Below are 25,433 nucleotides of genomic sequence, written 5' to 3'. Positions count from 1 at the left end.
AATATACCTTGGTTTGTATATTATATTCAGTAACTGTGCTGGGATCTTTCATTTTCTTCAGTTCTGGGAATTGTTTTTTTGATAATTCTCTCCTTACCACCCCATCACCCCTTTACCCCAGTTTATAAAAATCTGTTTTTCTGGGAAGGCTGTTTGAGAAATAACCTCTCTTGAAGGCATCCAGCGTCCCGGCTCTGTGGGTGTGGGGGGAGCATGTGTGTGAGCTGCCATATTTACCTTAGTGAGTTTTAAAACAAAACCAGATGGCTGGTCGAAGTGCAGTCACTGATTGTGTCGGCTCGTAATCGTATAGCTTTGGAACCTCGGGCATTGCGAGCACCAGACTGACTGAGGAGGTGGGTGGCGTTTTGCTTTTGCCAGTGGTTTCTCAACCGGTCTTGGCTATTTTTAGATGTCCCGTGGGCAGTTAGGAAGGGCTTTCTGGAAGGCTGGTTCCAGGAACTGATTCAAAGGAGGAAAGGGAGGCAGCTCCAGCTGTGTGGAGGTGGCCATCCCAAGACGCCAGGGAAAAGTGAACCAGGAGGTTCCTCCACTGGAAATCCCCTCAGCTGGGGACTTGGAGGCTGCGGCCCAGGGAAAGGGCGTTGTTGCTCCTCTGGGGCCTGTGTCTGCTGCAGAGGCAGCCTGAGCCCCCCAACACTGCCCCGGGCCAGCCGTGGGGTCTCAGCAGCCAGCTGGAAAGGCTGCCAGTGGTGACCCTGAGCCTAGCATGTTACAGACTATAAGGTGGCATCAGGTCCCTTTTGGTAATGTGACGCGTCTGTGGTGTCCACATGCAGTGAAATCAGGACGTTTTGGGTGCTGGAGCCAAGAGTGATGCCGTTTTGGAGAGCATAGCCATCTGCATACACAGGCTGAAAGCCCGCCTGCCCCATGAGGGGTCCCAGCTGGCCTCAGCAGCTCCCCAGGGGCCCTGCGGGCAGCCTGACCCATACCTGCTTCACAAGATGCGAGGCTACTGTCCCGGAGCTGTCGTGCTGCTCTTGCGTCCCCTGGTGGGGCGATGCCCCAGAGACAGCCACACAGTGCAGCCCTTCGCAGGGACCTCCAGCCTCACTGGGCCTCACAGGGGGGACGCGGGACTGGGCGGTGCAGTGCAAGGTTTTTAACCATGTGCTTCTTTCTGCTTTCCCAATGCTCAGCCGAGGAGCCCTCAGAAGCGTCCCAGCCCCCAGGCCGAGAGAAGGCCCCACAGATGCCCAGGTCCTCGACCCCATCGCCAGCAGAGGCCCCCACCCAGCTGGCTGAGCTGGAGCCCACCCCGCCGCCGCTGAGGCCGAGTGGTCCTCTGCCCCCCGAGGACCCTACACGACGGCTGCCCACAGGACAGCGGCCTGTCCTGCCCCAGCGGCCTCTGCAGCCGCGGCCCCCTGCGAAGTTGCCCCTGCCGGCATGGCCTGGTTGGACAGGGCTGCCCTTCTTGCCCGGCTCCACAGGGGTCATCATGGAGACTGGCGAGGCCGGGCCTCCGGGCAGGACAGGCGTGTCAGGGAGAGGCCTGCCCCAGGGAGTGGACGGCCAGACCGGACAAGGGGCCATCCCCAGTGCTGAAGGCTATGCAGGCGCACCAGGTAAGGCCAGTGCAGTTGCGTGAGGACACGCAGGCACTTTGCATACTTTCAGAGTAAGCCTTGGGGTCTGCTGAAGGGTGTTTGCAGGTCCAGCGTCTCACCTGCAGGGGGACAAATTCCAAGGATGCCAAAGCCTGAGGGACCAATTTATGCTAATCAGACATGCAGAGAGGCTGGAGCGGCCCAGGGACAGTGCAATAAATTACCCTTAGACAGAATTGCCCCACAGGCTGGGATACTTGTGCCACACGGGCAGCTCATCCATCTTCCCAGCAGGGTCTTGGAAACTGAGTGTGCTGGCAGCTTGTGTAACAGCAAAGGCAGGTCACACAGCCAAGTGGCGAGGCCGGAGGGCTGTGTCATCACAGGCTTTGGGACCTGGGGCAGCTTCCTGGCCTCTCTGAGGCTCAGTTCTTTCAACTACAGAGTGAGGATGGTAATCGGACCTCAGGAGAAAAGCCGTGTTCAGTGCCTGGTTAGCGCGGGGAACGTCAGCAAAACTGATGTGGTCATGGTGGGGGCGGTGTCAGAGTAAAGGCAGGAGGGACAAGACAGGGATCCCACCACGTGCTGCGGACTGAACCTGGTCTTGAGCTCCTGCAACAGCACTGGGCAGCCAGTCTTAGCTCTATTCTACAGATGAGGAAACTAAGAGTTGGGGCTATAACGTGTACACAGATAACCGTGCTTGGGGCAGGTCATGTCATCTGCCAGACAGTGCAAACCGGCCCCCTCTGGGTCAGACCAGGCTGACCATCAAGGGCACTCAGATGTTGGCAGGGCTGGGTCGCTGCTGAGAAGACAGACACATTTGCTCTCACCATTCTTTTTTCTATTCTTTCTCAGCCAACCTGAGCTGCTGGGATCACAGCTCTTTGACAGATATTCAGCCTTTTCTGAGAGAACAGTTTGTCTTGTGTTAGTTCCACGTATCATGGATGCATACACTCGCCTGGGCTATTTGTTCATTCATTCCTTCATTCATGCACGCATGCACCCACCCACACGTGCATGCATCCACGTATCCCTCCATACAGCCATTCGTCCACCTAACCACTCACTTATCCACGGATGCACGCATCCATCTATCCACCTGTGCATGCACCCACCCACCCACGCATGCATCTGTGTATTCATCCATGCATCCATCCACGCATTCACTTAACAAATACCGCATTCAGTCCAGTTGAAGGCAAAGCCCTTGAGCAGATAATGCTACTAGAGGGCAAACGTGTTGACTGGCATGTGTGAGTCCGACACTCTGTGGACTTCTTGGCCTGGGCCCCAAGGCTCCAGTATCCCATCTTTCTCTTCCTATTCCCACAGCCAGTGCCCTCTTTGCCTCAGTGCCCTCTTCCCTGCCAGGGATGAGTGGGCCAGTGAGGGAGCAGGGACAGGTGGCTTCAAATATGCCTGTTTCTAGGAAGGCAGCTCAGAGTGGGTGCCCTTGTTCTATCTATGTCTGTTCTTTAGTAATGAAGACTCAATTTGCGCTTCTGAGGAGTAGGGAGGGAAAAAAAAGCTCAGAAAAATGAGCTACTGTTAAGGATCTCGTTTGACATTCCATTCCCATTTTGTTTTTCAGGATATCCCAGGTCACCTCCGGTAGCCTCCCCAGGTGTGTCTGTGAGGGTTCTCCCTGGTGGTCTCTGCCCCTCCCCCGCACTTTCTGCCTCCTCCCTCCGTGCTGTTCGCACAGGTCGAGCTCGGGCCCAGCCTTCCCCACCCACCAGTGGTGGGACAGGCCTCTGCCCACTGCAGTGGACCAACCCACCCAAGGTTTGCTCCCCTGAGAGGGCCAGAGTCAGGCCCAAGACAAAGAATTTTCCCTCCTACATCATCCAAGCTCATCGAGTTTCCCAAGGGCATTGCTGGGTGGGCGTCTGCCCTGTGTGGTCCTGATGAGCTTCCAGGGGTGCAGGTTTTATTTCTGTCAGTAAGCAAGCAGCTCCCTAGACCATTCCCCTGTGTACCCAGGGCCTGCCCCCGACCCCCACCGTGCGCACGCACACTCCCACGTCCTCCTGGCCACGGCCTGTACAGTTGCCCAGGTTGCCCAGGCAGGGAGCCCTCTGGCACGTGGGTGTGGAGTGCGCTTCGCACTTTCAGGTGAGGTAACAGGCCTGGCACAGGGGCCTGTTCTCCAGAGGGTAGAACCACCCAGGAAGCCTTAACCTGTTCACGTCCTTTCTCTGCTCCAGGGGTTCCGGTGCCTTCTCTGGTGTCTTTTTCTGCGGGGCTCACCCAGAAGCCTTTCCCCAGAGACGGGGGCGTCGTCCTCTTTAACAAAGTGCTGGTGAACGATGGGGACGTTTACAACCCTAACACAGGTTAGTGAAAGGCACATGGGGCCATCTCTTCCTTCCACCCACATGCAGCAGGGGTCCTCCCGTTGCTGTCTGGTCCCCTGGGATCGGGGGCGGGGGGGTACCCGCTCTGGAGATGCTCTGAGCGGGCACGTGCTGCTGTGCCCAGCTCCACGGGTTTTCACGCAAACCTTCCTAGCTCGCAGGCTGCAGGCCGTATGGGTGTGTGACATTCCCCAGTCCTGAGGTCAACACACCAGTGTTCAGCACTTACACTGCAATCACTGTTCGTTTTTTATGGCTGTTTGTTAGGAAGGCTCTGTGGCCCCAGCCCACCACGCCCCTCTCTCGGGTCTGACAGTCACCGTGACGGGGCAGGCGGGTGGCTCCCTTTAGGACCTCGTGCGTTTATAATGAACAGAGCCAGAGAGGACTGTCTTCTCCCTGGAAGGGGCCTCACGCTCTGCAACAGAATCACTTCAGAGTCTGTCCACAGCCCTGGCCCCCAGGCCTGGGCTGTCTCTGGGGCCTGAGAGGATAGTGGGCGTGGAACTTACCCCAGGTTCCCAGTGTCTCCTGGATGGGCTTCCCTGCCAGGAGCAGGGGCGGCCAGGGAGAAGCTGGCTCAAGGACAGAGCCCCCAGGCAGGTGTGGTGAGGTCCTCTTGGCCTGGGGCCCTTCCCAGGCTCTGAGCCCTCAGCAGCCTCTGTTCTCGATCACCCAACATGAACAGGTCCTCCCTGAGGGGCCAGTGGCTTTCAGGGAGGCTTTGCTGCCCATGTGCCAGTGGGAGGAGTGGCACTTGACTTCCCTCTTAGTAGGTGTTGGCCACCGTCCTTACTGACCACTGTCTGGCTAAATCTCCCCTCGTAGGGCGGTGGCCCTTAAAGGTTAGCATAAAGTCACATGCAGCACTTGGAAAAATCTGGTACCCCAGGCCCATTGGAGCGAAGCCCGGCATCTGAGACAGGTCAGGTGGGAGGGGTGCCGCGGCATCCACCTGGGCCCCCGCAAGCCCCTGGGCCTCTGCTGAGTGGCCACAGCCTTGGGTCAGGCTGCCCTCCTCATGCCACTCCATGCTGCCTTGCCGATCCTGCTCACACAGATCAGTGATATTTCTTGCATTCCTAGAACTAGTTTCACGTAAAACAGGCGCTCAGTAAATCCCGATGAGCTCCAGCGAGGCTTCGCCACAGGTGAACTCCAGCAAAGATCGAGCCAAGCTGAGAATGCCAGAGCCGGCTGCCTTGGGCAAGACTCCAGCAGCTCTAAATTACTCGCTGTCCAAAGCTGGGCCAGGGGCTGCGAGGCCTGGCCTTTGCTGTTTTTCAGGGCCGACTGAAGGCCCAGGCTCCTGAGGTCCACCCTTTTTTAGCTCCAGGGTCACGGTCGGTGGGCAAGGCCCAGTGCACTTTGTAGAGCCCATGGGAGGTGGCTGTTCCTACCAGCCTTTGCCATGGGCTGACTCTGTAAATAGCACATTTACAAACTTTATTTATTCCTCATCTCTAGCCTCCAGGCCCAGAACATGTGGGCTGAGTGACAGTGCCATGCGTGTTATGCCACCAGGGACACTGGCCCTTCTGCATGAGGTGGCCCGGCTTGGCTTCCTGGGGCATTTGGTCCTGCCTCATGGCCGTTGTGCCTAGCAACCCAACCTTGAGCCTGATTGTAAGTTGGCTGGAGGTGCTTTTAGTGGGGGAGATATGCCCCAAGAGGCACTCTTGGGTCGGTGGCAAAAAGCAGCTAAGGTGGCCTTAGTCACGGGTGCCTGCAGGTGAGTGCAGCATAAAAACGACGAGCTTCCCCCATCCGCCTGCCTTCTGCGGGCAGGGGACCAGCTGTCTGTTTGCCCAGGACTGTTAAGTGCTAGAAAGATGGCTAGTCCCCCACGTCCAGGTTAACTTACTGCCCACGGCAAGGGCTATGATGGCGTCAGATGAACACGTCTGCCTTCCTCCTCCCAGGGGTCTTCACGGCTCCATACGATGGGCGCTACCTTATCACGGCCACCCTCACCCCTGAGAGAGATGCCTACGTGGAGGCGGTGCTGTCTGTCTCCAATGCCAGCGTGGCCCAGCTGCACACAGCTGGGTACAGGAGGGAGTTCCTGGAATACCACCAGCCCCCTGGGGCTCTGCACACCTGCGGGGGCCCGGGGGCCTTCCACCTCATCGTGCACTTGAAGGCAGGAGATGGAGTCAACATCGTGGTGACTGGGGGCAGGCTGGCGCACACAGACTTTGACGAAATGTACTCCACGTTCAGTGGGGTGTTTTTATATCCTTTCCTTTCCCACCTCTAGGGTGCTGGGGAGAGGTACGGGGAAAGAGCTGTAAAAACTCTGAAGCTTTAATATATTTGGTTTTGGTACGTACTGGAGCACTGGTCTAGAGTTTTCTGCCCCCACCACCTCCCCCAGCGTGAAGGCCGTCCAGGCCACCACACCTCACAGCGTCCCGGCAGGCAGTGAGGAGTGAGGCACAAGGTCAGTGGCCACTGGTTTTTCTGTCTCTCTAACTGGACAACTGGAAGACTTGGAAAGGCCCTCTTGCTCGTGAGCCAGATCCTCCCCGGCATCTTGCCAGCCTCCAGCTCCACTCTGAGGGTTCCTGGGGGACAGGCTGGGGGATGGGGTCCTGCTGGGCTAAGGGCTAACACTGCCCTGGCTGATCTTTACTGGAGAGCAATGCTGTGGCCAACCACCTGTCTGTATTTACACTGCATGCAGGAGAAAAGTTTAAACACTGAAGTGCTGAGGTGGCCCATGCCACCACACAGGGACTCTGAGTTTACAGTTTGGGCTGTTCCACGCTTGGTCCACCACTGCCACCAGGACTCTCCCCTGCTCACCTGGACTGCTGATGGGGATGCGTTAGAGGCTGTTCCTGAAGCGTGTTGGCTCCTTAAATGGCATGTACAATTCAAGTGCAAAGACGGGGAGTGCCAATAAAGATGTAAAACCACTTCAAGTTTTTTTTTAAGCCTGGTGCCTTATGGACTGGAAGTTGTTGCTAAAAAGCCAACTGTAGAAAGGTAATTGGCCTTTTCTGTTTACGGGCTGTGTAGAAAATAATCTTGAATAAACTAATCTCAAATATAAAAGTGTTACTCCTCAGCATCCAAGATGTACACTTGGGTTTTGCTTTTGGCTTATAAAGACACACCAGATGTGCGTGGAGGTCAAGTCCCCCATGTGATCCCACAGCTGGAGAAGTTTCTCCAGGGGATGCTGGAAACTCGCATCTCATCAGCAGCCGCCCAGGCTGATGAGACCGAGTCCCTGCTGTTTCACTGCACAGCTCTCTAGCAGACAAAGCTTGGCGAACTCTCAGGTTCCTAAGCAACAAGAGGCCCAAAATAAAACTGATCACACACTGAAAGCTGAGATCATCTGAGAAAGCAGGGGTCTTCTCACAGCGAGCATGTTCTGTTCCAAGGGGAAGCCAGACATGTTAATCCTTCACCAGCAGCCACAGAAAGCTCCAGGCACCCTTAGCTCAAGGTAGTCTTTGCGAATTAGATTGGCAAAGCCTATCTGGTCAATCAGGTACCACTGGGGAAAGGCACATACCCCAGGGCAAGGTTTGGACAGTAGATACAAGAGCTCTGGTTTCCTTGGCCTGCATTGAGTCATTACACTATGCTCTTATGCTGCAAAAATGCTCTGAGTTCCAAGGACTATTAACAAATGAGGCCACTGGACACTAAGGAGTTCTCATTTATGCCCCTCCTCCAGCTAGGGAGAGTGAGCAAGAACTAAAGGTTTCCTGTTTTACTATTTTAAAATTTGGACTTCTTTGTCCAGGAGAGGAGGGAGAATGGCATTCTGGCCCTTTGTTTCTATAGCTGGGGAACTGGCCAAAGGTAGCTGTCAGAGTATCCTTGGCTATCCCAGAAATGACTCACGGAAAAACACCGACGCAGCCGAGCATTTTCAGGAAAACCCAGTTGGCACGTGCTTTTGCCCTCTTCCCTCACACTCCCTTTTAGCAGACCTTACTCAGTACCAAAGGGGACAAGTGCTCAACAGCTGGAAAAGCAGGGACCAGAGAGGAAGTAGATGATGATTTTTCTTTCCTACTCGGTAGACGGTTCTCTAGAGCATCAGGTAAAACTTGGTCCTCCTCTCTCAATGCCATCTTGGCTCATTTACTGACAAAGGTGAATTTCAGCTCTGTGTATCCAAGACAGGCAAAACAGAATAAGCCCAATTAAGCTGATCTTGCCTTTACTTTAAGATAAAATAAGATGAAAGGTGGATTCCGGCCCATTTAGGAGATGGCATCTTTAGAAAGGGAAAGGCTGTCTTTTTGTACAGAGGGAAAACAACAGGGTCAGCTGAGTTCAGGGTTGTGGGGTTCAGAGCAGCTTCCTGAAGTGGCGAGCCTGCGGGTCAGAGGTATGACCAAACCCTGAGGCGTAATCAGGTGCAAGGCCACAACTTCCAAAATCGAGGCGCTGGCAGTCCACTCCCTATACCCCATGTAACAAGAGCAAATGGCCTCATTTAAATGATGATTAAAAACAAACTGACACCTGCAATACAGAATGCAAATCAATATAAAGTGCATTAGAAATTATTTTCAGGTTGGCACACCGATCTAGCTTTCCCAAATGACTTACCTCTCAGACGGCCTCTCACAATTTACGTCTTTGCTGCTTGAAAGGAGAGGAGTATTTGTGATTAGAAATATACTCCATGCTTGTAGCTCTGAAACATGGCTTTGTATATACCCACACCCACTTTCTTAACATACATGTATGTTTTCCTTATACTGTTCTATAAATGGGAAGGAAAAAGGAAGGACACGTGCAAACTCCAAGGAGTGAAGGGTGCAACAGAAGGAAGCTGCACTCAGGTCCCTGAGACCAGGGATGCAACACCCACTGCTCCTCTAAAGCATTAGAAGCCACTCTGGGTAAAAATCATTTCCTTTGTTATCAAACTCCGTGTGAGCCTTTCCATTCTGTTCCCAAAGTACACTCCAGACCCATGGTTCTCATCACCCAGCCATCATGTCATGGCAAAGCGGCATCAAATGCAAGAGTTTTCCATACGTGAAGGCACATGCTCATGGAGGGACTGTGATATACGATGTTCAACATATGCTGCGTTTGGTAGGTGCCCAGTGATCTGAGAGGATAAAAAGATGCTCATTTAAATAATGTGTTAGATGTGGGTTTTGATCACTTTGACTCTGCCTATCTGATGAAAACATCAGGGTTGCTAAGTTGTATTCACTCTGAAGAAGGGTTTAATGAAAGGTGGGGTGTCATGGGCTCTGGACAGGACTCTCAGGGGAACTCTGGAGGGCCGAGGGGTAGGAGGTAAACACAGCCTTGTGGACACCAGTGAGACCACAGAAGAAATTACATATGTATGAATGAGTCATCTCCTGGCAGAACACACAAAGCAAGAGGTTAGTTCCTGTGGGTGTAGCCTCACCTCTGGAGTCAGGTTTTAAAAATAAGCACCTAAAAGAACTCCCTCCTATTGATACATTTAAGTGCCAGCAAAGATCAAAATGCTAATTTATGGAAATTATCAATTTCTGGCAAGAGTATAGAGAAAATGGTTTAAATGCCCCCTAAAGGAAACAGGCAAATGCATTCAGTTTGTTTATTTTTGTAACATTTTGTTTTGAACATGAAACACTGCACCAAAATATGAGCCATTCGTCTTAAGACAATTGTCTTTACCATAACTAAGAGACTGTACTGATGTTTACAATTAATTTATGACAACTTAAAACTTATTAGTGACATGGCTGTCTAATCAAATACTTCTCATCATAGGCTGAACATAATTATTAAATTAAAAGAGCAAAGGTTCCCCTCCATTCCTTACCTTCAAACCAAACCCCAAAAGTAGTTTTCACCTGGAAAGAGCACTTTAAGGAAAATTAATTTTTAACCAGTTTTGTTAAACCCAGCAAGCTCCAAAAATTGGGAAAACAAGGCTTCTCAGAGTACATAGGATGATACTAAAAAAGATAAAATTCCCTGAAGAGTCTGTTTTCACCAGCTTGCAAAAAGTGAAAGGCTGACTTCTTTCAGTTTATCCTGTAAAAGTCCATGCCTGAACGCTCGTGAGCAAACCTCGCAGGGCTGTGTGCGGCCCGATAGTCGGGTAGGCCGTGCTGGGGCAGAGCACCTCCCAGCCATCCTGTCAGGTCTCTTCCTCAGCTGTTCTCCCTGTGATTTTTAGCAGCTTTCATTTTAGAACATCACACACATAAGCTTTTTCTTTTTCCAGTTGAAAACTATGCAGATGTTTTTAAACAGTGAAACACAGTACTCAAACATGGAGGCTGCTTGTGTGCTCCAGGCCCACATGTGCACCTCGCCCAGCCTGGCAGATGCCGGCAGGACAAGCTCCAACACTTGGACACCAAAGCAAACACTAGAGTTAGATTGCACTGCAAAGAAGGAAAGGGAGCATTTCACCAACGGAGCAACCGAAAGAATGATGTAGAGCCCAATCTGCCTACAATCTCCCTGCGACATCACCCGGCACTGAAGACAGTGAGGGTGACGCTTCAATATACCATCCTAAGGGTTTGTGTACAAACACACTCGAGGGCATCTCTCTTTCACAGAAAGAACAAATGTCATTTGTACCAAATGGCAATGGATTTTCAGCACAAACTTAAAACTTTCATTAACACTGCAGCAAAAGTAATCATCTACTATCAGCAAGAAGGACTCCTTTAAACAAGGAAAAAGACTCACATTAATTAGCCTATGTACCCACTGGATCAATCTGCAGCAACAAAGTCTAGTGCTAATGGACACCAGGGCAGAGGGACCAGCCACTCTCAACACAGGGCCAGGAGATCCAGGTCCTAGACTGGACCCTCTAACAAGGCCATGTGTCCAAAGAGAAAAGCTTATCAAGAAAAAGAAACAAACTACCTAGTCAAAAACTCTTTAAAGGACAACCTAAAAAGAACTAAAGAAGATGTATGTTAAGATTTTCGGTACCACACATATGCAAAGAAGTCCTACTAGGCTCAGGTTAAGCACATAAAGCTCTCGTTCCTCCTCTAAACAGAAGGCAGTCGAGAGGACATGGTGATGGCATCTATGAAATGAAGTGGCTACATGGCTGCTCTACTAGAATTTTAACTAACTGGGTAGAACTTCATACAAACATAACCTAGGATCCCTAACCTACTATATATAAATAAACTGATTAAACAATTAGTTCTGTGAACTATTTAAGGGGGGCAAGGTTTGCACCACAGAAAGCTTGTGTTGTCCCTTCTCTGGGAACATGCGCCTCCCAGGTTTTGCCACTGGGAATTGTGCTCAAGGGATTTGGACATTGTCTCTGCATCCAACAGCACTAGGAAAAAATGGCTACAATCAGTCATGGACTTTCAACTCTCCAATCTGGAAAAATAACCACCCCTATTCCCCATCTCTAGAGCAGTTATTATTTTGGGTGAACAAGAGGCCCTCCAAATATGACTGCAGAGACACACAGAGTTGGAAATGAAACTTTCCCAAGAGCACAGAGTCTGTATCTGCAGCTCCTCTCTGCTCAGGAACCTCCACCTCCTGTGTTCTCAACAATGGAGGACTATGACCAGAGGTCATTTCTGGTCCCCTAAAATTCTCCTCTCTGGTAGTTCTCTTGGTGTCAATAGCGCAGTGGCCACCAACATCCAGCAAATCACAAGCTCTGGAGGGGCAGAAAGCACACAACCCTTCCCTGGTACTGCCTAGTTTGGACATTTGACATGAGCTCATTACAACCAGGTCAATAAATGGAGCTGCCGTGTATGTTTCAGTGAAAACATATGGGCACCCAACACCCTCATGGGTCTAACAGGGCAGCCTCTGCACCGCTGACCACAGGAATCCCCAGCTGGAGGGGTCAGAATGTGGGCTGGGGACACTGCGGAGGGGTGGTCTGCTCAACAGGAACTCTAAGAGCCCCCTCTTGCACGGTGTCCATGGGCAATTATTACAGGGTGGTGACTGCAAATGCCAAAGCCAAATGCTGCTGGCCAGTGGCCTTCAAGCAAGCTTCGCTGCATTTCCCTGGCAAATCTGGACCACAGAATTTTAGAAATCCTGTCCCAAAGCAAGACACCAAAAGGCCCACCTAAAACAGGCAACTGGCAGAGGGAAATGGTCCTCTTCCCAGGAGCCAGTGCAAGTGTGTATCTACATTTCTGGGACCTCCCTGAAAACACAGTTGTTGGGGTGTTTTTGTTTTAAAACCCAACTTCTCACCATTAGTACTTTTATACTACAGACATCAAATACCTGCAAGATCTCTTCTGGTTAGGTCTAAGAAATAACTTAAAGGTCTCTCATCATGGATTAGTCACAGATGAGAAGATGATCTAAGGGGATTTTCTCCTCCAGAAGCCCAAGTCTGCGGGGCTGGGTTCAGTGGCTCTGGTGAATGGATCCTGGGGGCGTCCCGCCCAACTTGGCTCACTGGAGCAGCTGTCCCATTCAGTGTAGCAGGAAACGAGGTGCCCAAAAGCGAAACGTGCACAGGTAGTTTCAGCCACTATCACTAACTGGACCTGCCGTAGTTCAGAGGACCCTGACCCGCTGAAGAAAGCCCTGGTTACAGAGAGAAACCATCTCAACTGCCCAGTGGAAATTATAACACTTTACTTTGTATAATGTTTTGGTCCCCTCTTTTTAAGCTTTTTTTTTCTTCCTTTTAAATTATGCAATGGAAGGAGCACCCAGCACACAACTTGACAGGATGCATGTGTGCAGCCCACAAGGGAGGGAGCACAGGCCTCCGGCCCCAGGCCAAGCCCTTCCCTTCTCCCTCCGGGTGCTGACTTGCAGACCCGCAGAGCCCGAGCAGCCAGCCTGGGAAGGCAACGGAGGATGGCTGTGCCAGCTCCAGAAGCCCCTGGCCCTGCTCGGGAAAGCTAGTGTCCAAGGTTGGCAGAAGGGCCAGTCACCTTCCCCTGCTGTGAGAAGACTGAGCCCTGCCTGTCCAATGGAGATGCCACCTCAGGCCAAGTCGTCCAGGTCCACTTCAGGGAACGGGTCTCGCCAGTAGCAGAAGGAGCTGAACTCTGGGCAGGGAAAGGCAGAATTCTGTTCCTTACTGAGAAGTGGGAACACGTGCTCCACAAGCTCGCTCAGCCTGTGGTACCTAGGAGAAGGTTGGGGAAGAGACACAGACTATGGGTTGTGAAGCTGGCTACTCAGCTTCCCAGATAGGCAGGTTCAGAGATAGCCTAAATCCTGTCCCAGGGCTGATGTCCTCCTCCAAGTCTAGGATAACCAGGGACCCCTTAAACCATTATTTTGGAAGAGAAAACACCCACAGAGGAGGCGGAGTTCTGATCCTTCGACCTAAGCCTGATCTCAGCTAGTATCTCTCTGTCCTGAACTGGGCCCTCGGCTGCAGGGCGCTGGGCCGAGAACTGGGAATGCACTTACGATGACTTGTTTCCTTTGGTCCTTTCTTGTATTAATTCACCCTTGGGGTTCACAGTGAATATTCTACAGTCTGGAACTCCAACTTGTGTGTAAGCATAGACGTCCTGCAGAAGAAAACATCAAGCAGGGTGATTCCAGTGAGAAGAAATCAGGAGACGCTTCTCAGGCTCCTTGTGAGCCAGAGTACTGCATACACAGATTCTCCACGGAAAACACATGGAGTTGTGCACAATGCAGTTCTGCCACCAAAACTGAGCTTCACACAAACATTAGGTAGAGAGAGTGGTGCCAAACCCAGAGGGCATTCAGAGAATCAGAAAATGGGCAGCTACGAAGGAGAAGCCAGGGGTCCTGAAAGCAGAAGGAGGCAATGCCTTCCACAACTGAGGCCTGATGGCCCCATGAAGGAAGCAGGTGGAAAGTGCTTTCAGGCCCTGCTTGGGGCGAATCCAGGGACATGGCTTAGAGCCACTCAGATGACCAGTCAGAGCTGCCTGAGGAAATGGAATTGAAGCCACAGAAACGAACAGAAAGCTACAAGTTCTGGGGCAGAACTGCACCTATGGGACCGCCCCAATTGCTACAGAAATTTGGAACAGATCAAGTGAAAAACCTCCTAAGCAAAAGAGACATCTCATTTTGCTTACAAAATTGGCTTGATAATTATGACATGGCTACACTCTAAAAAGCACATGCCTCTAAATTTCAACCACACCAGAATCCAGAGCCCAGGAGACACTTACATTTGGACGGTTTCCAAAGGCAGCATAGAAGGGCTGCTTGGATGGAGCAAACAGATTCTTGATATCATTTAGACACTCAATCTTGAACTTCTCTGGTTTCTTTTCTATCACTTCCCTAAGGAAAAAAATTAAAATACAATCACAAAACTCAGAGTGGTAGTTTTCCCCAGTGTGTGGTTCTGAAAAAATTTTAGTGCTCACAACTACCCAACTTTAACCCTTTGTAACTGGTATCCTTCTATTTCCTTGCCAGTCTGATGACTAAGAAAACTTGAGCGACAGGGTTTAGGGAAGGAGAAAACTTGACTCTCCTAGCACTTGACTTTTCTTCACCATGTCTGATACAGACCAGGTGAAGGGTGTGCATGAGGCCTCTCCCCGGCAGCCGAAGAACTGAGAGACACAGCAGTCGGCCGTCCATTCTCACACATGCTCCGTGCGCCCAGCCCTGCCCAAACCACAGAGGTGGCCTGCCAGAGAGGTACCTGTGGAAGGCGGAGAACAAGCTGCTGGGGGACAGCATCAGAGGGCCCCGGGGCAAGATTGTGCCCTTGTCATTGACCCAGTGCAGGTAGCCCCGGGTCATGTCAGCCATGCCAATGGCACGGGCCGAACAGTACAGAAACTTGTAGCCATTCCTGAAAGAAAACACATCCTGTTAGCCCTCATGTTTTGGCTAAAGGAAAAAACAAAACAAAACAAAACGCTTTTCTTTTAAAGGATATAAATAAAGTTCCTTTAATTTGCTGTGAAAATCAAATCCTTCAATTTAGCAGGAAACCAGTTAGGATTATAAAGATTTCACCGCTCCATGAGACACCAAGGAGCACACATGCAACTAAGGAGTATGCTCTGTTTATAAGTATGGATACGACCTGCTCAGCAAGCAGTCCATGAAAGCCTGGTTACAGAACAAAAACTGCGGACTATCTTTATACTATCTACTATAAGCGAAAGACACAAGGGATCTTATTTATAAAGACAATTTGCAAGATGCAAACAATTCATAAGACTAAAAGCAAAGTTATGCCCAGGCAACTGGCATAGTCATTAATTTTCATATTACAGCATTTTCAAGGAATGCTAAAGATAGTGTAATTTTTCAAATCAATGTAATGTATGTGTAAGGATCCCACAAAGGCCATGGCACTGTTTTCCCTCAAAGGGTGCCTTGAGAGAGAGCACCGCATGGGTGAATTGTTTCCTCATGCATGCATACACTATTCAAAGAAATACGATTATTTTATTTTATTTTTTTAGAGACTGGATCTTGCTATGTTGCCTAGGCTGGTCTCCAACTCCTGGGCTCAGGTAATCCTCACTGTCCCCTTGACCGCATCTCAGCCTTCCCAGTAGCTGGGACTACAGGCTGTACCTGGCTCAAAGAAATACAATTTAAAAATACTCAGAAAATAAACCAAAAAATGAAAATCAGCTCTGTTGTTAAATTCTAGCTAAAAAAAAAATAATCACGGGGCTGGGTGTGCGTGGTGGCTCACACCTGTCATCCTAGCACTTTGGGAAGATCACCTGAGCCTGGAAGTTTCAGGTTACGGTGAGCTATGATTGCGCTACTGCACTCCAGCCTGGGCGACAGAGTGAGACCTTGTCTCAAAAAAAAGAAAAGAAAAGAAAAGAAAATCACAGCTGTAATAATTATAGATGTAGGTAGTGCTTCAAACTCAGAGCATCATGAGGATTAACTGAGATAATACAGGCAAGACACTGTCAAGCAATGCCAGGCACACGCGGCTCCCGCTCTGTCAGCAGGGCTGCACTCACCTCTCTGTGAGGCCACAGGGACAGGAGTGAGAAAGAAGAGCAGGAGAAGCTGGACCACAAACACATAACTTATGGGGACTGAGGACTTATGCTATTTTTCTATATTTCTTAAAGCAACATTGTAGCTCACTAGAGCAAGGTGACATGGGAGAAGGGATACCTACTCATTGATGGAATGGTAGAGCTTTGCTATACCCTGATGAGTCCAGTCTTTACCCAGCTGCGGGAGAATCTGTCCCAAAGCATCAGACCTAAAAGGGCAGAGATAGGAAAAGGGATCAGGAATCCAACACATAAATTTTCCTATTTGGCTGAGTATCAGCTGCCAATAGCGAAGGCACGCTCTGCAAGCCAATTTTACCACAGTACCATGCGACTGCAAGCAGTCCCCTGCAAACACAGCCACTGAGCTACTTCTAACAGTGGAGTCCCACAAGAGCCAGATGTTAGTTTTCAGAGATAATTTACAACACACCTCCTCCTCATTTTCTCTTTCCTAATGTCAACAGCTTCTGTCTTCACCTCAGAATTGAGACCAAATAACTAAATCTTATTCAAGAGCTGTTTTTGACATTAAATCTGTATGGCTCCACCCAGCTCCTCCTTCCATAAAATGACCCCATGTGGACTCCGCTCAGGCCGTCTCAGGGCAGACAGTTCACATGAGGCTGGGGCTGAGTACCCCGGCTGAGGGATCGCCGCCACGCACTGACTGTGCCTCTCTGGCTGTGGAGTTGCTCCCAAACCACAGCTGGCTAGAGCTTACTTGGTTATTGTTCCATCGATATCGGAAATGATGATCTTGTCATTCCAGTTCCACAGGTAAATGGTCCCTGCACAGCGGCAGGTACCTTGATACTGGGTTGTAATACTAAACACAATATCATTTGGGCCATCGTGGAGCTTCAGTTTTGCCTTTTTAAAAAAGCATAAGAATAAAGAAAATCAGCTGATAACATACAGTTTGCAACGGAGTTAAAAAATTTACAAGACAATAACTGGCGTCCAGGGATCCTGGCAACGAGAGGCAGGACGGTCTCCTTGGCATGAGCCCAGCCTGCCTGTGCTGAATTCACTCACAACGCCAGGGGCTGAGGGACCCACTGCTCGAACAGTGTTTTAGGGTTCCAAGGACTTCTCTGAACCTCACAAAACCAAACCTCTCTGCTCTTCTTCCAAACCCGAGAATCACTGCCTTGGCCACAACCTTCTGCTGACCGTTTCACACTGAAAATGGGTCAAAGTCAGGGGGTGGGAAATAAACAAGAAATGGGAAATTGTGCCTGCACTGTCCTTTCTCTATTGCTGTGATTCCCAAGAGACAGTATGTGGCCCAGTGCTGGGTTAGCTGTGTAAGATTCACTGGGCAATCATGTTAAAAACACTGCTTCCTAGGGTCACTCCTAGAAACCAAGAAAGGAGATCTGGGGTGGGTGGAGGAACCACCGTCGCAGGCTCCCCAGGTGGGGGTCGATGTTCCACTGTGGCTGAGCATTTACATGACGTCGTGTAGTGCGTGTACGGCTGGGGACAGGGGTGGACAGAAGAAGCAGTGCATATTAGACGGTTACTAAAGTAAGTCCCACTGGACCCACACAGATCACACAGGACTCACAATCTGGTCCGAGGAGAGCCGGAGGGACTTCTTGTACGAAGTTGTGCTGCTGTGGCTCAGGGGCTCCGTAGGGACAGAGTCCACTTTGATCGATTCTTCAAGCTCCTGCGACCCCTCATCACTCGAGGAGTCATCCTCGGCCGGCCTATTCAACATCAACCCAGTTACTGAAGAGGCAACAGGGCATTCGTTGATGACAGCTTTCCATTTAGGGTCAAGACAATAAAGATATCCTAAATCCTTTCTAGGGAAGGTAAGAATTACTTCCTCTGCCATTCTCCCATATCCACAGTTCCTGATGCCTGAGATATTCAGACCATTAACTGACAAGGCCACCTGCTCCTCCCTCTCACAACTGGCAAGCAGTTACTTTCTGGTTATCATCTGTTATTTTCTGCTATGCCCTGTGAATGCTGTGAGGTCTACCGACTCTTGTTGAAAAGGCTGTCTTTCAAAATTACAAATTGAAAAAAATATAATTGCTCATACCAATTCCAAAAAACTAATAAAGATTTTATACAGCCCTTAAAAGAAGAGGGTAAAAAGGAAGAAAGTAAACCCTCTGGCTTAGACAGACACGAAATGAATGAGGCAGGGAGGGGAGAAGGAAGCACGGACTAGGGAAGTGAGCAGAGGCAGAGGCAAGAACAGCACACCGCAGCCTCTCCTCTCAGGGTTGGCCACCCCACCTGTCCAAGGGTGCCACTTCTCCCAGAAAATGAAATTCACCCAAGCCCACCCTTCAGATTCTTTTTCACTCTGGCACCTGACAGGAAGCAAGGGGAGCCCAGGCACAAGGGACAAGTCCCCTAAATATCCCTTCCCACAGTTCTGCCTTCCCTGGGCACCTGATTCCATGGCTCCATCGTGGTGCAGGTATTTAGGAAGCAGTGATGAGCATATTTACTCTTCTAAGCTGATAATATTTTTTAGAAAAGCATTTGTCATCTGCTCAGGGACACAAACATGCCATTTACTGTCACATCTATAGGAGAAAGACGTTTCTAAGAATTAAACTAAGTGGCCAAGATCAACTTAGAAGCAATGGCCAAGCAATGGCGTGAGTGCCATGAGCTAGGAGGAAGGACAGGGCGCCCACCTGGCACTTGCTGGCTCCTTTGCGCTTGACGGCAGGTCACGGGTTGGTGGCACCTCAGATTTTCCCTCCTTGGATTCTGGCAGCTAAAACGGCAAGATGGTAATGGCAATGTGCAATGTTTTCCCTGCAGATAAGCCAAGATTCAACAGCAGCCCTCTCTTGGAAAGAACACAACTGCTTTCTGAACCTACAACTTAAAAATGCTCAAAAAACAGACTTTTTCTAACTTGAGTCAAAGAACAGAAACCTAAGATAGAAGTCACATGCTGCTATGCAGAAAGCTGTGCCTACAGAGCTACAAGTAAAAAATCTGAAGAGCACTATTTCAAGTCACAAAATATGATACAGCTGGCCCAACCTTAAGTCCCTGGCAGAGACACCTCCTGGTGTCTGCAAAATAGAAGTGACTGATGCTTCCTTCTCCTGGGAGTGGCTCAACACATGCAAAAGGGACTGGAAGGCAACCCCCACAGCGACGTGGACACGAACTTGGTTCAGGTATGACTACCCTTCTGACATTTGAAAAACAGGTGAAACTCCCTGAACCCTCTTTTTCAGAAAGTGTTGGGAAATGAAGACCTGACCTACTGCTCATTTAGTATGGTTCCCTGGATGAACTTGTTCTGTGGGCACCTTGCTAGAGCAGTTTCTGGTTATTGTATCTAGAGTTGTTCAGGAGGATAATAACCTTTTGCATATATCTGAAAGATAAAGCAGAGAAGTGGAAAGAGCACTGGCTATGGAGTCAGACTCAAGGGCCAGCCTCAGTTCCATCCCTCATCGCTTAACATGACCCTCATCAAACTACATGACTTCTTTGTGCCCAAGTTCCCTCACCTGTGAAAGGGCAATTCAAACATCTCTAGTACTGACCTATAGTAAAGGACAGAGATAACACTGACCTAGCAAAGTCCCTGCATACAATAATTGCTCAAAAATGGTAACTGCTGTTATTGTAAAACAGCACTGTATGACCCACTTCCTTGTGCTTGGCAAAAAGGTTTTTTGAATACATGAAAAATTCACTTTTTTCAGCCCACAGAAACAATTACCTGTAGGTCTGTTACCTGTTTGGTCATGCTTTCTCTCTTACGCCAAAACCACCAGCGACCAGATTTCTTTGGCATCTTGTCTTTAACCCAGGATTCGACTGTGGCCTGCAAATAGCATGAGTTAGTCTGGGCAATCTACTGGTCACACAGCACCTGATGACTTTCCACTGTTGCCCTGCAGGACAGTGCTTTATCACGGAATGTTGAGTATTGCTCTCCACACCTCCAAACTCCTCTGGTGTTTGTAACATTTCTGAAAGATGGATACTGTCCTGCTTTCATGGCGGCATGGCTTCGTCGCAGTTCTATGGCATGAGGCCAGGTGGTCCAGCTACGTAGGACTTTAAGCACTGGCAGGTGGACAGCTCTCATTTCTCTGTCTTTGAAAAATGTGGTTCTTACGAGTTACGAGGACCAATGAGGCTGATGAGGGCCTTTTTGGTGGGCAGATTAAAAACAAATCTTGAGGTTCTACGTAAGAGGTGTCTCAGCCACAATCTGATCTAACCACACCAATATCAGGCTTCTATTGATCACATCAACCTCTTTCTTGATGCTTCCTCCCACATTAATGAGAGGAAAAAGTTTCTTTTCATTCATGCCATATGTACAATTAGTAAAATCTCTCAGCTTTTATACACAATCAAAAACTGGTATAAATATCTAATAAAAATGATAGGAAAAAGTGGCAGCCCAACTAACTTCCTAGAGTCTGGGCATGAGATGTTTTTAGTGAGCACATATGGATCTTTGATCTTTTCTATTAAATTCAAATAAGATTTTGAATAGTACCAAGTTCAGAAATATACACATATGGATTTTTCTAAGTACTATATGCTGTTGACACTTTGGAGAAAGCAACAAAGGGTGGGTCGTCTCACCTTAGGCAAACTCTTCTGGAACACCTGCAAGCTGAGGACCATGGGAGCAGCCAAAGCCCAGTTATAGTAACTGCAATAAACAAAAGTTGTACAAAACCATCACACAGTGAAAGTGAGCGACACAGAAGGAAGGGAGGAGAGAGAGAGGAAGGAAGAGAGAAGTAGAAATAACATAAAATTGCTTATTCTTTTCAATAAAAAGATGATCAGCTAAATTTTTTGTCACAAGCCTAACTTCTCCAAACAGAGAAGGAGTAAAATCTATCAAACAGAATAATATTTCAATGCCTCATTAAAAAATAAAGTTGAGGCTTCATTTTCACTTCAAAGTCACTGCTCACTAGCTCATTTACATGAGTTGACAAAATTTTATAGCAAGGAGAACTGTAATAATTAAAAATAGCATTTGTAAAAAAAATTGCAAGAGTATTTAAGAATTATAAAAGCCAAGAGGAATTTACCGATTATATATCCGTATTACAAGGTTAGGATTGTCTATGAGTCCAGGGTTTTCTGCAAATTCGTGATAAGTAATGATATGTTCCATGAATTTTTCTGCAATATAAAACAGTAATAATCAACTTGGTTAGAGATTATACAAATCCCCGTATGAGATTATTACAATACTCTCTGCACTGCAGAAATGGTAGGCTAAAAGAAATCCTTTTTTAAAAAAAAAAACTTTATATCCATCAAAAGCAAAATGTCAGATGTTTTTTTCCCACAAGAAAAAACACTTTTCTTTTCTCCCCCTCTTTCACCACTCCTCCCCCAATTAAAACAAACAAACAAACAAACAAACAGGAGAAGGAGATATCCAGAGACTTTTAGAAAAACAGATTACAGATGTGGCCAGAGAGAGGAAAGGGAAGATACTCAAAGACACAGATACACACAACTAATGAAAACTCTCAGTTCCATTCTCATTTGACGGAGGAACTTTACTGGCAGGCAACTGCATAACTGGGGAATATTCATGGGCGTCTTACAGCTTTAAGGGCACGATGCATTAGAAAAGAAACAAAACATCTTACAATTGCTTGGAGAATAAAAAATAAACCCAGAATGTAGCTCAGGGTCTGTCAAGAAAAAAATCCCAAGTTCTTGCTCAGTGAATGAGAATTTACATGAATGTTACATTCCTAAACCTGTACTCTAGGAGATCCAGACCAACAGAGAAATTTCTCACTTGGATTGTTCCTCCAGGTAATGTGTCATTTACTTTTACTTGCCATTTCTGCCTTTTTCAATAACAAACTCTACCAGACTATCAATATTTAAAACAAAAGTGTAAATTTTATATTTTATATAAATTTTATATTTTCCAGCCCTTCCCAAATAGCTTTTTTAACGGAGGCTTTATGAGGATTATAAAAAGAATATGATCTATTTCATTTTGTCCTTATGAGGAACCATAACATACTCTTAATTTCTTGTAAAATATAAAGCAAATAAGCAATGAAGAAATGGAGAAGACAGACGCATAATAAGCATCCTGCGACCCTAGAATGGAAAAACTTCAGGAAAACACAGTTTTAAGTGTCTAGCCACCCAGTACGCTGCACCATGCCTTCAAGTTCCTCTGAGGAGGAAAGAAGACACATGATGATGCTAGTCATGGAAGGAAAATCTCTCCTTAGAGGAAAATCAATCAGGGGCCACCAGCCAAACTGAGAAAATACTAACGAGTTTAGTTGAAAGAGGAAGGTAAAACCAAAAAGGCTGAAGAATTAAGGACAGACGCGCACATGGCTGCTCAGCCCCACCTGGAGGCATCCCGACCACCTCTCTGCTAAGCTCCTTACTCTCGAGCAAGTTTTACTCTTGTGGGCCAACTCTTGAGACTGACACAGAAAGGAATCCTACTTTTTGCCGGAAAGACCATTTCTGTGAATGATCAATTTTCTCTGACTTCAGGGTCCTACACTCACATCTAAGGCCCAGTGCTTCCAGGAGGGTAGCTGGACCCCAGTCCCACAGCTACTTCAATAACTTCACAGGTGAGAAACCAACAGTGTGACTGGACCCCGGCCACTCTGCAAACAAGGCAACCTGAGAACTCTCAACCTCTTAACCTGAAATCAGAGACTTTTAGGCACACTCCCTCACCAAAGCCACACAAGAAGAGGTCCTTCAAATGAAGGTCTAAAGGTCTGACATTATAGAAAAATACCTGTTACTTGAACAAGATCACTAAACAATTTAAATACCCCAAAGAGCTAAATAGCAGGTTTTAATTCAGTGATGACCAGGCTGCTCTCTGAAGTGAGGGAAGAGCATGACCACCCAGCGCACCTTTAGAAATTTCTCCATTCTCACTGAGGCCACCGCACAGGGAGAGGGTGACGTCGGGCAAGTCCATAGCAGAATCTGAGAGGCACTCGGTGCCACTATCAGCAGCCGCACTTCCCACAGACTGTGGGGACTGGGAGCCAGAGAGTGTGTCGGACTCGGGCCACTGCCTGGAGCTGGGGTCCGATTCACTGTGGACAGCACATGGGGGAGAAAACGATTTATTGCAACTTCTTATACTCCTAGCTTACTGCACAGCTCTACGGGAGCTCAAACCAAATAACATACCGCTATAAAAAGAGGCAGATGGACACAATCAGACAAAGCTTTTCTTAGGTAGGGTTTAGAATCATATCATAAATGACATTCAAGACAACCTAACAGTGCTACTGGGGAATTAACTGCGAATATAGTAAATATGTTACGAAATCACTGTAGTCATTCACCATAATGCAAACATTTCAACTATGGCTTGTCTGATTTTAATTAAAGGAGTAAAAGAGTTATAAGTATTTATTTACATTTCCATGATGAAAATGACAGGGTAATTAAGAAAATCTGACGTTTAGAAACCTTTTCATTCTAACTTCCTAGAAAAAGCTGTGGTACTAATATACATCCTGTAGAAAATTACCATAGTCCATGGCTATATTCTTTAAAAAAAACCAAGGCTTTTCTAAGTTTATCTATTGTCTCACAAAAAAGGAAGCAGAAAATTAAGACAGGGAGGTGGGGGAGAGGGGGAAAAAAAAAGAGAAATTAAGCACGAAAAAACTCTCGAGAGTCTACATCCATCTAGAAAAAGAAAGGTATTGAGAAGTAAACTCTTCTTACATGAGTTCTTATAGTTGAGGGCCAGAACCAAAGATGAGGTTATTTAATATTTTCATTTTTCTAGATGGTAAGGCACAGAAACCAGGTTTCAGGTGACCAAGGGGAACCTCTTGTAATGGAGAATAAATTTGAGAGAAAATGAACAAGGAAATGGCATCTTAAGTCTCTCTCTTAGTCATGAATGTTTACTACCGTACACCTTTGAATAGGTATTTAATGTCACATTTGAGACACTGTTCTAGAATTATTTTATTTAAAAAGCTAGTATTTTTAATGTTTGATTTTAAAAAACTATGAGATCCAGTGAAGTTACTGGATCTTTTGAAAAAATATCTCAACTTTGAGCAGTAGGTGGCAGCAGGGTACAGATACATTGTAAATAGAAGGCAGTTTCAAAACCTATTAAAATATTGTTTTGCATTTGAACCAACCAAAGATTTAGGTTTTTGGAATTTTTTTCTCTTAATAGCAATGCACACTCACACCACAAAATTGAGAATAATTAGATAAAATGTTCTCCTCACTGGAAACGCAGCAAAACCTATTGTGAGGCTGGGACAGGAGGGGCTGGGCCAACCCTTGGGTAAAACACAGCTGGAAGACTGCCATTATGTTCACAACACCTGAGTCCTTTCATAGGGTACATGGCAAGGCCCCCCTTGCAGTTAGGTGTGACCACATGACTGAGCTGTCAACATGGACAGAAGGGGTGTGTGGCCCCTTCCCCAGGGGGCCCTGTCCTGTGCGATGCTCCCTCCTTTGCCTGCCCGTTGCCTGCGAACCTTGGACTGTAGGCCCTTAAGGGCATGATGGAGTCTCAAGACGGAAGGAGCCTGTGTTCCTGCATCCCTGTGTGCAAGGCCTCCACCCGAACACCAACACTGAATGTTATCAGGTGAACAAGAAACAGACTTCCAGTGTGGTGAGCCAGTGAGGTCTTCATCAGTTACAGGAGCTAGTTACTGTTACCCCAACCAAATAACAATATCTATGCACATCTGATGTCATCTAACTCAATATGTCACCAAATCCATAATAGCGATGTAATTTATATTAAGGTTTAGCTGTAATTACAAATACTGGATATTTAGTATTACAGATGATAATGATCCTGACAAAACAAATGCTTATAGGTATTAAAACAGTCTCACTACTTTTAAGTACTTATGAAGTGTCTCAAGAAATAATTCATGAGGTAAGAAGCTTAGTGGATGGACAGTGACCCTACACATTTAAATTACTGTAGAGTGTATAAAGGTACCATTGCATTAGTTACACTCCCTATTTCTAAAAAGGGAAAAGTAAGACATCTTAGTTTCCTGAGGAATACCAATGTAAATAAACAATTAAGGGCTAGACACTGGCTCACACCTATAATCCTAACACTCTGGGAGGCCAAGGCAGGAAGATCCCTTGAGCTCAGGAGTTCAACACCAGCCTGGGTGAGAGCAAGACCCCGTTTTGATTAAAAATAGAAAAATTAGCCAGGTGTGAGGATCACTTGAGCCCAGGAGTTGGGGAGTTGGAGGCTGCAGCGAGCTATGATGACGCCACTGCACTCTACCGAGGGCGACAAAGCAAGACTCTGTCTCAAAAAAAAAAAAAATTAAGGTTTGGAAAATAAGGAAAAAAGTGACAATTCTATGACAGTTCACACTTTAACTTTTCTATTGTTAAAAAGAAAAGGAGTTCCAGTTTTCCTACCTTAAAAAAATTCAACTTATCACTTCAAATGAAGTAGCTATTTTGAGCCTAATTTAGGGTACAAAGCTAGATAAGAGTTTTAAGAATCTCCCCCAAAATAT

The 25,433-nt window shown here is 47.7% G+C and overlaps 2 protein-coding genes across 2 annotated transcripts in view; one reads left to right on the top strand and one right to left on the bottom strand.

The window, feature by feature from the left end:
- Positions 1-9,461, top strand: part of EMILIN2 (elastin microfibril interfacer 2) — a 51,383-nt gene extending 41,922 nt beyond the window's left edge. Inside the window, exons 5-8 of the mRNA XM_012652118.1 lie at positions 1,164-1,592; positions 3,178-3,210; positions 3,794-3,922; positions 5,866-9,461. Of these exons, the coding sequence (XP_012507572.1) occupies positions 1,164-1,592; positions 3,178-3,210; positions 3,794-3,922; positions 5,866-6,203 (929 nt within the window). The 3' untranslated portion in view covers positions 6,204-9,461. The remainder of the gene's footprint in view (positions 1-1,163; positions 1,593-3,177; positions 3,211-3,793; positions 3,923-5,865) is intronic.
- Positions 9,462-9,515: 54 nt separating this feature from the next.
- Positions 9,516-25,433, bottom strand: part of LPIN2 (lipin 2) — an 81,038-nt gene continuing 65,120 nt past the window's right edge. Inside the window, exons 7-20 of the mRNA XM_012652119.1 lie at positions 24,407-24,490; positions 23,947-23,966; positions 22,798-22,987; positions 20,964-21,057; positions 20,503-20,572; positions 19,637-19,726; positions 18,570-18,652; positions 17,471-17,615; positions 16,622-16,770; positions 16,020-16,106; positions 14,559-14,711; positions 14,074-14,188; positions 13,331-13,434; positions 9,516-13,040 (exon numbers count right to left, since the gene is read on the bottom strand). Coding sequence (XP_012507573.1) covers positions 12,896-13,040; positions 13,331-13,434; positions 14,074-14,188; positions 14,559-14,711; positions 16,020-16,106; positions 16,622-16,770; positions 17,471-17,615; positions 18,570-18,652; positions 19,637-19,726; positions 20,503-20,572; positions 20,964-21,057; positions 22,798-22,987; positions 23,947-23,966; positions 24,407-24,490 — 1,529 coding nt within the window. The 3' untranslated portion in view covers positions 9,516-12,895. The remainder of the gene's footprint in view (positions 13,041-13,330; positions 13,435-14,073; positions 14,189-14,558; positions 14,712-16,019; positions 16,107-16,621; positions 16,771-17,470; positions 17,616-18,569; positions 18,653-19,636; positions 19,727-20,502; positions 20,573-20,963; positions 21,058-22,797; positions 22,988-23,946; positions 23,967-24,406; positions 24,491-25,433) is intronic.

The sequence above is a fragment of the Propithecus coquereli genome, unplaced genomic scaffold (genome assembly GCF_000956105.1).
Source record: "Propithecus coquereli isolate 6110/MARCELLA unplaced genomic scaffold, Pcoq_1.0 Scaffold38, whole genome shotgun sequence".
Lineage (NCBI taxonomy): Eukaryota > Metazoa > Chordata > Mammalia > Primates > Indriidae > Propithecus > Propithecus coquereli.
The sequence above is the reverse complement of the archived record's forward strand: the minus strand, read 5'-3'. Positions and strand labels throughout refer to the sequence as shown.